Raw genomic sequence first — 13,401 nt, forward strand, 5'->3', positions numbered from 1 at the left:
CGATGAAATCTTTGATGACTACCATAGTGATTGAGAGTATGAAATTAGATCAGTAACAAGAAAATAAGATGATTATACACAGTGCTCAACGTGGACCTGTGATAGTCAAGGTGATAAATTCGCGATTACCAACATATATGTTACCTACGAAAATTGACTCGGCGATGTTGTTCAGGGTTTATTTAGAAGGATAGCCCCAAAACCAATACCGATTGCAAAGCAACTGTGATTGAAAGCTGTTGGCGTTGTTCGTGTAACAGGTTTTTGATGCTGTTGTTGATGTCGCTAGTAAAGCATTCTCGGCAATAAAGGATAGACTAGCATGATTAATACGATGAAAATCGCAATAAGTAGAATTACCCAGTACTGAAGTTATACCTTCAAATATCAGTAAAATGATATATCAGTCTGCAAATCAAAAACTAGCAGAGTTCGCTTGTGTACCACTCTCAGAAAAAGAAAATAAAATATAACTGCTTATCTGATAGCAGGAATTGGTGTTTGTGTTAGACAATAACAATTATAATAAAATGTTTAAACGTGTATATGATCCAGCATTTGACATGGATGCGCCATTTCTCAAAGATGAATCTGTTAGCGATTATCAATATTATTCGTATGACGCAAGAGAGCCAAAACACCGTGGACAAATCGAACTTTAATTTCATGATACAAGCAAATATTTCTTACCCGCTGAAGCATTTATTGAAGTAGAAGGTAGACTTTTACAAGCAGATGGTACAGGAATAAGAATTGGTGTCGACATGTTTTTGTTAACAATGGTATTATGGCGTTAATTAAAAGTGCCATATACATGATTGACGTAAGACACACTGAATCATGCCTAGAAAAGTCGATATTGCCACGGCAATACTTGGCCATGCAAGATACAGCGATGATTACTCAAGATCAGCTGGTCCTTCAATGATCTTTGTAAAGTATACAACAGATCGTCCAGAAAGAAGACATTGTGATATAAGACGAGCAAGAAATGAGACCGACGACGCTGACGCTGATGTGTGGCCGGTGGTTCTTGATGCTAATCCAGAATTCAACTTAAGGTTTTTCGCACGTAGATTAATATTAAATGATGAAGGAAAATTTTCGTGTGTGATTCCACTATCACACATATTTAGATTTTGTACCTATGTCAGAAAGGTTATTTTTGAAGCAAAGAATACAGTTATGCTTGTTAGAAAAGACAACAACAATGATGCAATACGGCGACCCGGTGCAGTTGGTATATGTATAGTAAGACTAACAAAACTTTCGTTGTGGATGCCAGTAGTGACTCCATCGATCGCCGAAGAACAACGGTTATTTTCGTTCATGAGTCAATGTGGTAAATCAACATTGTCATGGTTGACGATAGAACAGACATTATTTCAGTTGAAATTGCTGGTTTATTTACATGCTAGATATCATCACATCAGGGTGGTTCTGCACCACGACATATATTCATCGCATTTCATGAAAATGCACAAGAAAACACAAACACGAACATTAATGGTATTTGGCAGGCTTGGAGTTAGGGAAGTTTCTTTAATGATAAATGGGAATCAGGAACCAACAGAAGAAGTATTACTGAGTTTTGATCGTAATCCTGTAGCATGTGCTTATCATCGGTTGATGATATTTATGGGGCGTCATCATGTTGTATTGGTATGTTTCTTTTGTGATTGCACTGATGGGTGTCATATAAATTGCGCGAGTAATTTCATTATTTAACACAGCTATTACACTTGATACGTATCGCAACCCATTTACGAGTTCTCTTGTCTTTCTGAATAATGTCCCTCACATACTGATACCCAAACAATCGTTCAGCAAGTGTTCAATTAAATCGTTCAACAATTGCCTGCTTGCGATGCCATGATCAACCAGTAGCAGCTGTGGCCATCGTAGACCACCATGTGATCCAGATCCTCGTTGATAAATTCGTTCAAAAGCAGATGCAACTTCAGTTGCTGTTTTATCTGATAGTGATTCTGCTTCTTTATACCCTCTTGCAATGTCGACGAGAGTCAATGCGTCTTTGTATGTGCGTGATTGATGTCTTATACTTTTAATAGTATCGTGTGGTAAGAATAAACTATCTGCTTGATGAAATTCATTGGAAGCGCTGACTTCAAAATGTGCATACCGCATACTGAATTTGTTTAGGTGGTGTTGTACAAATTTGCCATATTGCCTTTCGTGCTATCTAATTTTTCAGCAACAATATGTGTAATATTTGCTGCATCAGCAAGTGTACTAATCACTGCTCCACCCCTCCAATAGCCTCTTGGGCTATAATAAATCGATTCCATTATAATAATAAACGGTTGATTAATTACCAGCCCCTAACACTAGTTTACCTTTCATCGCGGAATTTACTAGAAAGCTAGCAAGTTTTTCTCTGAGGGATTTTTTTAAAATGGAATTTAACGAGTGAATCAACTTTACATCTGCAATATGTCATTGTTGTAAATTGTTATTTTTATACGCTACATCATGAACGTGATATTCTTGATCAATCACATATATTGGATACTCTTGAGGTATTGGTTGATCTCGCTCGTGAAGTCGGATTCCAGGACCACACTAATTTTATGCAGAAAGATGTTTTTCTCCCGGGTATTTAGCCCATGGAACTGCTGGTAATTTTCCTAATGAAGCAGCAATATCAACATCTGTCTTCATGCCACATTTCACACACTTCTCTGTAAGTGCACGCTTTTTATTTTTTGTTATTTTTGTTAATCCACTGGTGGGGATGGATGCTCTGCATCGAACACAATATAAATCGATGTTGTTCTTTATAATTGTAGAACATGGATATCAATGATTTCTTAGTGACACAAAATCAAGAGCCATTCAAGCATCATCCAGCGCTAACACATGCTATCAGAGCAATTATCATAGGTCCACCAGGGTTTGGTAAGAAGCAAGTTTGTCTTATTCTGATAATGAGATGGCTCAGTTGGGATAAATTATATTTAGTGGCCCCATCTGTAGATGATCAGAGAGGCTACGATGTGATTAAAGATTTTAATGAAAACGCAAAATTGTTGGACTAGGGTGGCAATGGTATTATTGATTTTTAGGAAGCCCCATCTGTAGATGACTTCAATGGATTTAAGAATAACCTCATAGTATACGATGATGTGATGCTGGTCAAATAATCAAATACAGCTCAGATATTTTGTCGAAGCAGGCATAACAACACAGACATGATTCATGTTACTCAGCGATTTATACAAATACCTAAAGTGATCAGAGATCACTGCAATATTTTGGGTGTGTTTAATAGAGCTGATACACGTACTCTGCCAAATATTCATCAGACTTGATGTTCAGGGGATATGTGTATAATTAAGTTCAAAAACTTCTTGTCACATGCACAAGCTACCCCACACGGATTTATTACAATACAATTACATGATACTCGGTCGCGATATCGTGTAGGTCTTGATGAAATTTTCAGCAAAAAGACAGCAACAGGGAGGGTGACGACCAAAAGTGAGTGTCCTGGTGGGTAAACAAACACACATACAAATTTGAAAACACAAGCCACAAAGATAAAGTAACAAAATGAGCTAACCCAGCTAGAGAAAATCTCGGTCGGTTAGATGGTTAGGTTTGATGTTATGGACCTTGTATTTCCATTTTTTTTTTGAAAGAAGCTTTATTTCCAAAGAAGACGTGATCTAAAATTGGCATGTTCACCCTCCCTGCTGCGCATAGAATTCGCGTTACCAAATGCATAAAAATTAAAAGTTTGCATTCTATTTATACTGATAAGACACATTTCATCATGAAATCGAGTGAGAAATCCAACTCAAATTACCAAGCTAGCCGGCATAATATGCTGCTTGCCGGTCCTTCCAAAATGCAAATGTTGTTGACAGGTTTGAGACGATGCACTGTTTTTCCACTATATCGTTAGTCAGACATCGTCAGATATTTATTTAACAGAAACTATGGCTATTATATGTTGGTTCGCACACAACTATAGTACGAAATATTAATGTCTCCCAAGTGGCTAGTATGCATTCCTATCTTGACTATGGCATAATATAGATCTCTTAATAAACTATTACTACACTATACTGTGAGCTATAAATCACTAGTAGGACTAAATGTCAGCCGTCAGGCGTCCTTAATGTCAATACCATTTATTCTCGGTTAACAGAAGTCGAATTTTAATTGTACAAATGAATTAACTAAATTTACTTCACGTCTTGACTACAATATTTACTAACAAACAATTCTTTGGTATAACATATTCTTACCTAGGAATTTCTTAATATTTAGCTTACATATTTCACATTATTTAAATCAGATATATTCATACAATTGTCACTAATTGGTATCAAAAGTAATACATGAAATTCCTAGACAGAACGAGTCGTGTAACATTCAAGTCAAATGAATACAATCAGTTTACTTTCGAATTCGTGAAAGGACACTTGATGCATGAATTTAAAACAAATAAATTCAACAAATGATGACAAACTCATTTAACGATAATTGTATGAGATTGACACAATTACTTAAATGCAACAGACTTTATATCCCTTTATGTTTCGTGTCCCTGGAACTTCCAGACACCCGTCCCTTGGGCAAATGTAACAGAAAGTCCTTTATGTTAATATCAGAGTTAACTTCTTGCCTTCCCGCAAAAACATAAATTAATTTCGCGAGGGAAAGTACTTAAAACATTGAATTTCGTCTGGGAACACATACCTCTTAATTAGGTTAGTCAATCAGGATTAAATTATCTAACTACAGAAAAATTCAGACATCAAGGTTAGAATAGTCCTTTATTCCCACTATTACGTAAACCATTTCCTGAAAAATTTCAATTTATGGCACTTAGTTCAAATGGTACAAATTGTCTCGGGATTGTCTCTACTTTGTCGTTTTCCTGCTACTTAAACCAACTCAACTCCTCTCTCTGTCTTACCGTTATTCCAATGATAAATCAACTATACTCTGACGTTCTGCAGCAATGCTTTGATCATTGGGTACACATGCAGGCCCTGACCTTCTTGTTTATTATTTCGACACGAATTAAATCAAAATTTAATTTATGTTCCCTTTTCTCAGGTTAGAGTTTGGATGCGTGACGCAGATTTTAATGCCAGTTCTGCGGCGCTGGTAAGAGACAATGATAACGGAAGTTACACCGCCACACTAGTTGCATTTTGGTCAGGAATGCCAGAAATAAAGGCTGTCTTAATTCATCCAAAGGAAATTATTGCCACATACTACAGAAGGAGGTAATAACAAGTAAATGTTGTTTCGTAAATACATTTTTGTAACAACCATGCTTTCACTTTGGTGGTAAACCGTCGTAGGCTGACATTGCTACATAAAGAACTAAAGTAAGCGATGCATTATGCTTCTTTGTCCATGTCTCCTATTTTTAAATTTGGAACAGTTGTCTTTATTCTTTGTTGCTGGTTTCTTTTCAAACCATAAAGTAAGAGTAAGACAGGAATATATATATATATACATATATATATATATATATATAATCTGAGAAAGAGAGAGGGAGAGAGAGAGGGAGAGAGATACAAGCGTGTGTTCGACAAAGATTGGTGGAAATATTTCGGTTTAAACATAGCTTCCCAACACTTCGGACTCGTCACGCTCTTCGAAATTTGAAGCTAATCAAATGTTTGAATTCCAGAAAGAAAGAAATATTGAGTTAAAACAGCTTTCAGACAGTGATAAATATATATTTAACCGGATTATTAAAAGATTATCAAAACTAATTAGAGACGGAATGATCTGCATAATATCTACTAGGTGAGTCAAACTTTATTTAGAACCCATTTTATACAAGGTAGAGCCACCTGTCCCAACTACATGATTTGGATCAGGGACTTATTGATTAATCTGAAGAAGGTGCCTGAGAATTTATATTGAATGGCTATATAGAAAAATTGCATACTACTGTAAATATAACAAATATGCTCAAAACGTGCTGGTCAATATTTACCAGTTTTTGTTAACAGCAGTCACACTTTGCACAACACCACGTTGACTAAACTCCTTACTTCCACGCACAGTATTTCTCTTCCTTATCCAGGCGAAACTGCGCGTGCCTAAAACTAGGTCTGAAATATTTCGCTACTTTTTGAAAACTTTTCTCCGATGATCAATTAGATTATTTGAAGAAGTTTCTTTTCAGATTTAAGTGTCCTCATGTTCATTACCAATCAGCAGTCTTCGAGCATCCTGTCATTTCCAACATAAAGGAGACTACAGTATGTAATATGGATGATTCTATACCCGAATATACCGAGATCTGTAACCTAACTCGTGATAACTACGATAGTCCTCTATACTGTGGGAAACCCGCAAATCACAGACTTCAGTGCAGTGACTGGACAAGAGTTGGCGGGGGCTCGACGTGGCCCGGAGACGAACCACATCTTACAGCCGCCGAGCAATTTCTTTTACTACCGTAAGTACATCTTATGCGATGTAAATTTTAATGCGCATGTTTCATTGAATACAGTGTTAAGCAATATATAAGAATGATCACAGTTAGGAATACAACCTTCACTACTAATTCTAACACCACTATGAAGACACAAGCAGTAAAAGTCTCTTCCTTTTGCTCTCTAAAAATGAGCGTAATTGACAATTTTTAAAAGCCATACCCTAGTCATGTTGCATATATAATGTGAAAATTCCATGTCTAAAGAGTATATAGCGTTGCACTGTGGTAAATATCCAGTCCAGACTAAATAACCACTGTTTTTGACCTGAATTAATAAAGTGAGTCATATGAACCTGAATTCTTCTTGGCGCACATTTACTCAAAAATGATGTCAATGCTGTATGTAACGTGCATTTCATTTGTTTTGTATAGTTTCTCACTTTTACCTTTCAGTTATTACAAAACACTGTGCATTGAAAAGCAACGAAATTGTAAAAAGATGGAATGAAACTGACTTTAATTTTCCCGTCGACTTTCTTTTTGTGGATCTCGACTTGAAATTGTCTGAATTTAAGTGGACCATGTATCTATTTGATCCAAAAACGAATATTACTTTTCTATTTAATTCGATCATTGATCGTCAGCCAAAGTAAGAACGTAAGGTCGTTTGTTTTAACAGTGCTCAGAACCTCAGAGCGTATTTGCACAAATCACAGATGCCATATTCCACATTCAATGAGCTTCTGTTTATCATTTGTTTTCAGACAAAACAAAGCAACATTTTTGCCGGGATCAATAATCATCCAAGTGAAGCAAGAAGGTAAATAAAGTATTCATCACACCATTATAAGCAGTTGAATGGTAGGGAATTCTAATTTTTTAGCAACAAATGAACATAACGAATTTTCAGGAGCAACAACCTGAAACAAGTCTGTACTTCAGTATGGCTTTTGTAACAAGAAGAGAACATATTCGGTCTGGTGTCCTTACCTGTATCCCATTTTTTAAAACACTTTTAAAATAGGAGGTACTAATTTCAATGTGGGAGATATTAAGTTCAACCTCTTTGATGCAATACTAGAAAAACCTGAATATCTACTAAAATAAATACCTAATTATTATTGGCATTGTCTGCTAATACAAAACTCGGAGGCAAATAAATAATAATAATTTATTACTGGTTTGATTTCAGGCGATAAGTGTGGCGTTTATGACAATGTCAAATTAGTTATTTTTTGTATGTTGATATTACCATCAAAATATGCAGAAAGTAGTGTTCCTCACATATATTCATGGTTTGAAAAAAATATAAATCACTAATGATTATTACAAAATGATTGTGGCATTTTATTTTGTGAAATTTTATAAAATATATTTAGTTAGTATTGTTGGTATTTATTACTGAATTATTAAGAAATAAATAAAGGTATTTTGTCAGTCAGTATTTATAGTTAGTGATTTATTCCCTGAAAGTGTTTCTTAGAACGTGTGAAATCATTTTTATATAACGAAACTCGTACGAAAGTCATTGGAAAGCTTTGTTGTAGAACTTATTCAAAATGCAGACATGGTAAAAATCTGTATCCATCAAAAATGGGTTTACTACGCCTTATTTTGATCAAAATCGCACAGACTAACTTGTAGCAATTTACAGTGATTTTATTTTTCAGCATTTGAGATGTAATCGGAATTAACATAGTATATTTCAATACTGTTTCCCGCAAGTTTTACTGGGAAGTTATTTATTAGTATGCTAAGCCATTACGCATATTTCGGTTCCTTTATTGTATGTTTATGTATATATTTTTTCTACTAATTTACTTCGCATCCTTTTTGATGAAATTGCTATTTTCCCTCTCATAATTAACACATCAAGCAATTGCTAACGAAAAGGCCGTTCTTCAACGATAGCCTAGAAACATCTTAGGTTTTAAGAACTGAAATTGCCATTCTCCTTATGTGCTGTGGTCTTCCGTCACTGATAGGGGAGGAATTTCCGACGGAAAGGTGTGTTTTCGAAGCCCTTCATTTAATGTTTAAATGTTTTCGAGTGTTTCCAGTTATTAGAAACGTCTTTGTGCCCATTCCATTACACAAGGATATACCCATTACTATTCATTCATGTGCACTTTTAGATTTATTCAACTTGTGTATGTCATTTTACCTGTCATAAAGAGAAAGCCAGTGCTCGTTATATATGCCCCCCCAGTCTCTTCCATTACATCTTTTCAATAATTATTTTGTAATTTTAAATTCTAACAGCTACAGAGCCTATACTGTAGACTTTCCAAATTGTCAGTAAAATAACAGATTGACCCATGCTCTTGTTCAGCTTTGTCCTTGCTTGCATAAACTGGATTCATGCTACGGGTCTATGCTCTTAAAATAAGTAACATAAAAGAGTGAAAGACAAGAAGGTTCGTAGAATTTAACAAATACAATTTATTTCCCTAGAATGCAAATTGAAAATGAGAAAGAATAACTTGCGGGTTTGCGAATTAAATCCCAAAATAATTAAAGAATTACAGACACAAGTCCTAATAATTTACAGACCTGAATAAAACTTAATACAAATCCAGAATAAATCCAAAATCTAAAAGCGATGACGTGTCTGTGATAGCTTATAGAGTATTGATGTTTCAACAGCCTTTTGTTGAATCATAGAAATATAATTCCAGGTTTGAATACACTATAAATTCCAGTGAATATTTCAATTCAAGAATTTTATCAGAGCAATTTGTATTTCCCGAGAAAATAATCACCTGAATTCAATAATTTGAAGAAACATTATTGGCCCCAAACAAAATATACTGGACCCAACATACAACTTGATTCTGCTAAAACTTAAAGTACGAATGATCAAGTCCTCACATTTGCAAGGTTATATAGTTCTCTACTTGACATCAGGTCACAGTTAGCATATTCTACAAAAACATTACCTAATGGAAAATAACGTTCTAGAATGATCCCGATGTTTTCAAAACAATAACCTGGATATGTGTAATTCCAAAACTTTGACAAAAGTAAACCTATTTACTTCTTTTATTAATAATAATACCGATTTTAAACCCATACCTATAATAAAAGAAATAAAGAGAAATAAAATTTGTCATCAATAATTTTGCTACTTATTTTTTACAATGAATAAAATATAAAAAAATCAATTTGGGTCAAGCAGATTTGAACTCAGTTTTGGACAAGGTCAAGTCTAGCATACAGTGTTTCATTACAACAGCTTGTAATGAAATAAAATAATACTAACAAGAAAAGCAAATGCAATATATATAACAATACATAGTGATGTCTGAGAATTGTACATCCTTCAGTTGGCTCATGAAAAGTGTTAATCCGTTTTCTGATTAAATATGAGTCGAATATTTCCACGTTTTAGATTACTGAGTTTAGTTTCACCTTTCCACTACAAATGTTTTCTTATCTGAGTCTGATGTAAAGTATTCATTGTTTGTCTTTTCCAGGAAATCCTTGTTGTTTTTACTGTTTTCAGTCTATCGCTTTAGGAGAATCATGTAATATCATCTCTCTTGTTTGTTTTCATTTTGGAGCCCACTGAAAAGTTATTTCCCTGCCAAAGTGCACTTTTATTGACTGTATTTGTCTTAAGCTTAGATGTAAACAATGATTGTATCCGATCATTTACGTGACTCACATAAACTATTTTAGACACAATTTTTTTGTGTTGCTTATGTGATGTGCAAGTATATCAGCAGTAGTCGAATCAGTCCATTACTGATAGTCGTGATATTAGCAGAACTATAGCCAGTTGGTGCAGTGGGCCTGATAGCAGTCATTTTAGAGCATTTTAATCTATATGTATAACAATAGTTTTACAAACACTTTCAAAAAAAATAAACGGTACCCTACCTAATTCATTTCCGCGCATGTCCCGCCACCTCTGATTTGAATTACCATTCAACATCTCATCTTTTGGAAAATGTCTTCTCCTCCAAGGAAAACGAAATGCATTGCACAAAATGTGAAGAATAGTTTGAAATATACCAGAAATTGGCCTCGAATTCACCCATAAACATCGATGTACATGATGCTTTTACACACAGTGTGCCAAATATTGTAGCACTGGGCATGGTGGCAGAGATGATGTGAGGAAGCACATTGGCAGCAAAAAGAACACCGGAATAGGGAAAATTAAGAGCATCCAGCAGATATTACCTCAAGAATATTTGAAGCCATTGACTGAAGAGTCCAAACCAGCAATCTAGCAGTGATGAAGCATTGTTTGTGAGTTTTCTTGCTGAACATAACCTATCTTTCTCAGTTGGAGACCATGTTAAACATTTGTTTGGCCAAATGTTCCTGGACTCGCTTCAATCTTTCCTGTGGTAGAACCAAACGTTCTGCACTAGTTAAAGTGATGTCAAAGAATGTTTTCATTTTCTAAAGCAACTGATGACAGTAATGATAGAGGAGACACGCAACTATATCCATCGGTGGTTAAGTGCTTTAGTCCTGACATTGGCAGGGTTGCAACTGAGCTGCTGTCCGTAGAAGCATGCAACGAAGCCTCCACAGGTAATTTGTTTATTTAGACAGTTTATAATCAATAGTCTATATCTAGCACCCACATCATAATTTTTAAGTATAGCATTTATCTTATTGAAACAAAGATATTAAACAATAATTATATCAGACCCACCTCCCCAATTTTAATATCCTGGTTTCATTCCAAATCAAAGTATCAAATTGTACTAATATTCTCACAAATTGATCATTTATATCCTTCTTCATTTACAAGATTTCAGCTGTCCGTTTCTGGATTTTATTTACTTATATTTATTGATTTTACCTAAATTTGTTCAGTGGGGTTTATTTATTTACTTTTTAGCATAGTTTTTTAATTTATCATTATTGCAGGGGAAACATATTCACATGGATTAATGCAGTCTTCAAAAGGTATAGGATTCCTTGGAAGAAGATTCCTTTCTTATGTTTTGGCTTGGATAATGTTGCAGTCAGAATAGGAGTTGCATCATTCATTAACCAGAAAAATCTAAGTGTCTAAGAATTGCAGTTTTAAGCAATGCTGCCCATGTCACATTTTGTACCTTGCTGCATAGAAAGCTGCCGATGAACTTCCTTTAGACCTGGAGGAACTCTTTAAAGGTAATCATGTATAACTTATGTCTCTTTTTCAGCATTTTGTTTCTCCACCAATGTTAGCTCTTTCAGTTATATGTATTTGAGATACACCCGAAGTTCATCTATTACAATTTTTATTGTTGAGAACCACTTGAGTAATAGCAACATTGTTTTTTGCCGTCTATAAGGTCTTCAACTTCTAGGATAACCGCATTCAGCTGGTTGTTTATCTTTACTGATATTTATTTTTATTTGAACAAGTCTTCAAAGAGATGTCCGGAACTCGAAAGAGTCAAGGAAGAATGTGGAGTGAAGGTCCAGAAGATTTTGAAGTATGGACCCACTTGCTGGCTGTCCTTGCATGACACCATTTCCTACATTATTGAGCAGCTCTTAAATTCGTCTTCATATCTTAATTATCCCCCACATCAAAGCAGACACATGCTGCTGCCAATGTCAGCCAGAGTGAAAAGCCAGGAAAGAGGGTTGAGAGAGTGGTAGCCGTTTTTGAAAACCCATCTTCAAAGCAATATTGCTTGTTTCATACTTTGACTCTGCCATTGTTTACAAAGACTAACCTTGTGCTCCAACAAGATGCACCACCTGTGCACAAACTGAGAAAGATACTGAACTGGAATGATGCCTTTTGAAGCCAGAAACTGTAGCTAAGGCTGCTTCTGTCATGGAAGTGGATTACTTCAAGAGGAGCAATACCAAAAAGACCAGCAAGATATGACGTGTTATTAGTCTAGCAGTTGGGGCATACTGTGTGATACATGTCAGAAGCAAAAGAAGCTGGGTTGCTCTCATCATTATCTATATCTCTATTTCATGCTGGTGGGTTTATGTTTTCTACATGTATTTGATGATGGTAGTTTTACAGTGTTTTCTATCAGTATTAATAGAACAGTAGTGAATTTATTACTAGTGATTTTTGCATTGATTTATGTTATTTTTATCAATCTTTCCAGCTGTAAGACACTTCTACAGGCACACATGTGACTACTTTGTAAAGACATGAACTCCTTGAGTTACTTGATATCAGCCAGAAACTGGAAGCAAAGACAGGCAGCAGAGATTACTTTGTAAAGAGATTTCCTCACCTATTAACCCCTTCAGAAAAGGACCAACTCTGCACTTACTTTGTCAAGTTTCAGGTACACATTGTTTTGTTTCAGTGTCACAGATTGCAAAATGAAAACCGTTTAAATTTTCTTATTTTTGTGAATGTTTAACATTTTAAGGATTATTTTACAGAACTAAAAAGATAAGGCAATTTGTTTTCGTGTGTATGCATCTGTGTGTCTGTGTGTGTTTATTAAATTTGTATTCCTATTTCTACTTTTAGATGGATTCCTCTTTGGCTTCCATTTAACAGGAGTGGAAAGAGTGGACCAAAGTTGGGGACATTCTGGCATCAGATGGAAACAAAACATGTGCCTCTCTGGCTGAATTCATGCTGCAGCTCCCGTGCATTCCTTACAGCAACAGTGAGAGTGAAAAAGTATTTTCTCTTGTGATGGAAAATAAGACGGACTTTAGAGCCTCCATAGGTGCTGAAAATGTTTTAGAAATTTTAGTGATGAAGATCAACCAGCAGGGAAGAAGCATGAACTGTCTGAAAACAAATTTACGATCGATTAATTGAGGAAGTTCAAGTTTACCACAGTATCGTATCTTGATAAATAACCACAAGAACGCTTGAAGTTTGTGTATATCGTAATGAATACAAATGCAGATATATCTGGACGTGTATAGAGTGTAAATAATGTGTTATAGTTTTACCCTTGAGATCTTGATATAATGTAGTATTGACCGTCAGAGTGGATGGTGCTAGTGTCATGGTATTT

At 35.2% G+C, this 13,401-nt stretch overlaps 1 protein-coding gene across 1 annotated transcript in view; it reads left to right on the forward strand.

Moving 5' to 3' along the window:
* Nucleotides 1-13,401, forward strand: part of LOC149799476 (NXPE family member 2-like) — a 33,137-nt gene that overhangs the window by 18,594 nt on the left and 1,142 nt on the right. The window contains exons 3-5 of the mRNA XM_089958845.1: nt 5,092-5,264; nt 6,182-6,457; nt 7,201-7,256. Of these exons, the coding sequence (XP_089814971.1) occupies nt 5,092-5,264; nt 6,182-6,457; nt 7,201-7,256 (505 nt within the window). The remainder of the gene's footprint in view (nt 1-5,091; nt 5,265-6,181; nt 6,458-7,200; nt 7,257-13,401) is intronic.

Source organism: Sinohyriopsis cumingii, chromosome 5 (genome assembly GCF_028554795.1).
Source record: "Sinohyriopsis cumingii isolate HCF-2022 chromosome 5, ASM2855479v2, whole genome shotgun sequence".
NCBI classification, from domain to species: Eukaryota; Metazoa; Mollusca; class Bivalvia; order Unionida; family Unionidae; genus Sinohyriopsis; species Sinohyriopsis cumingii.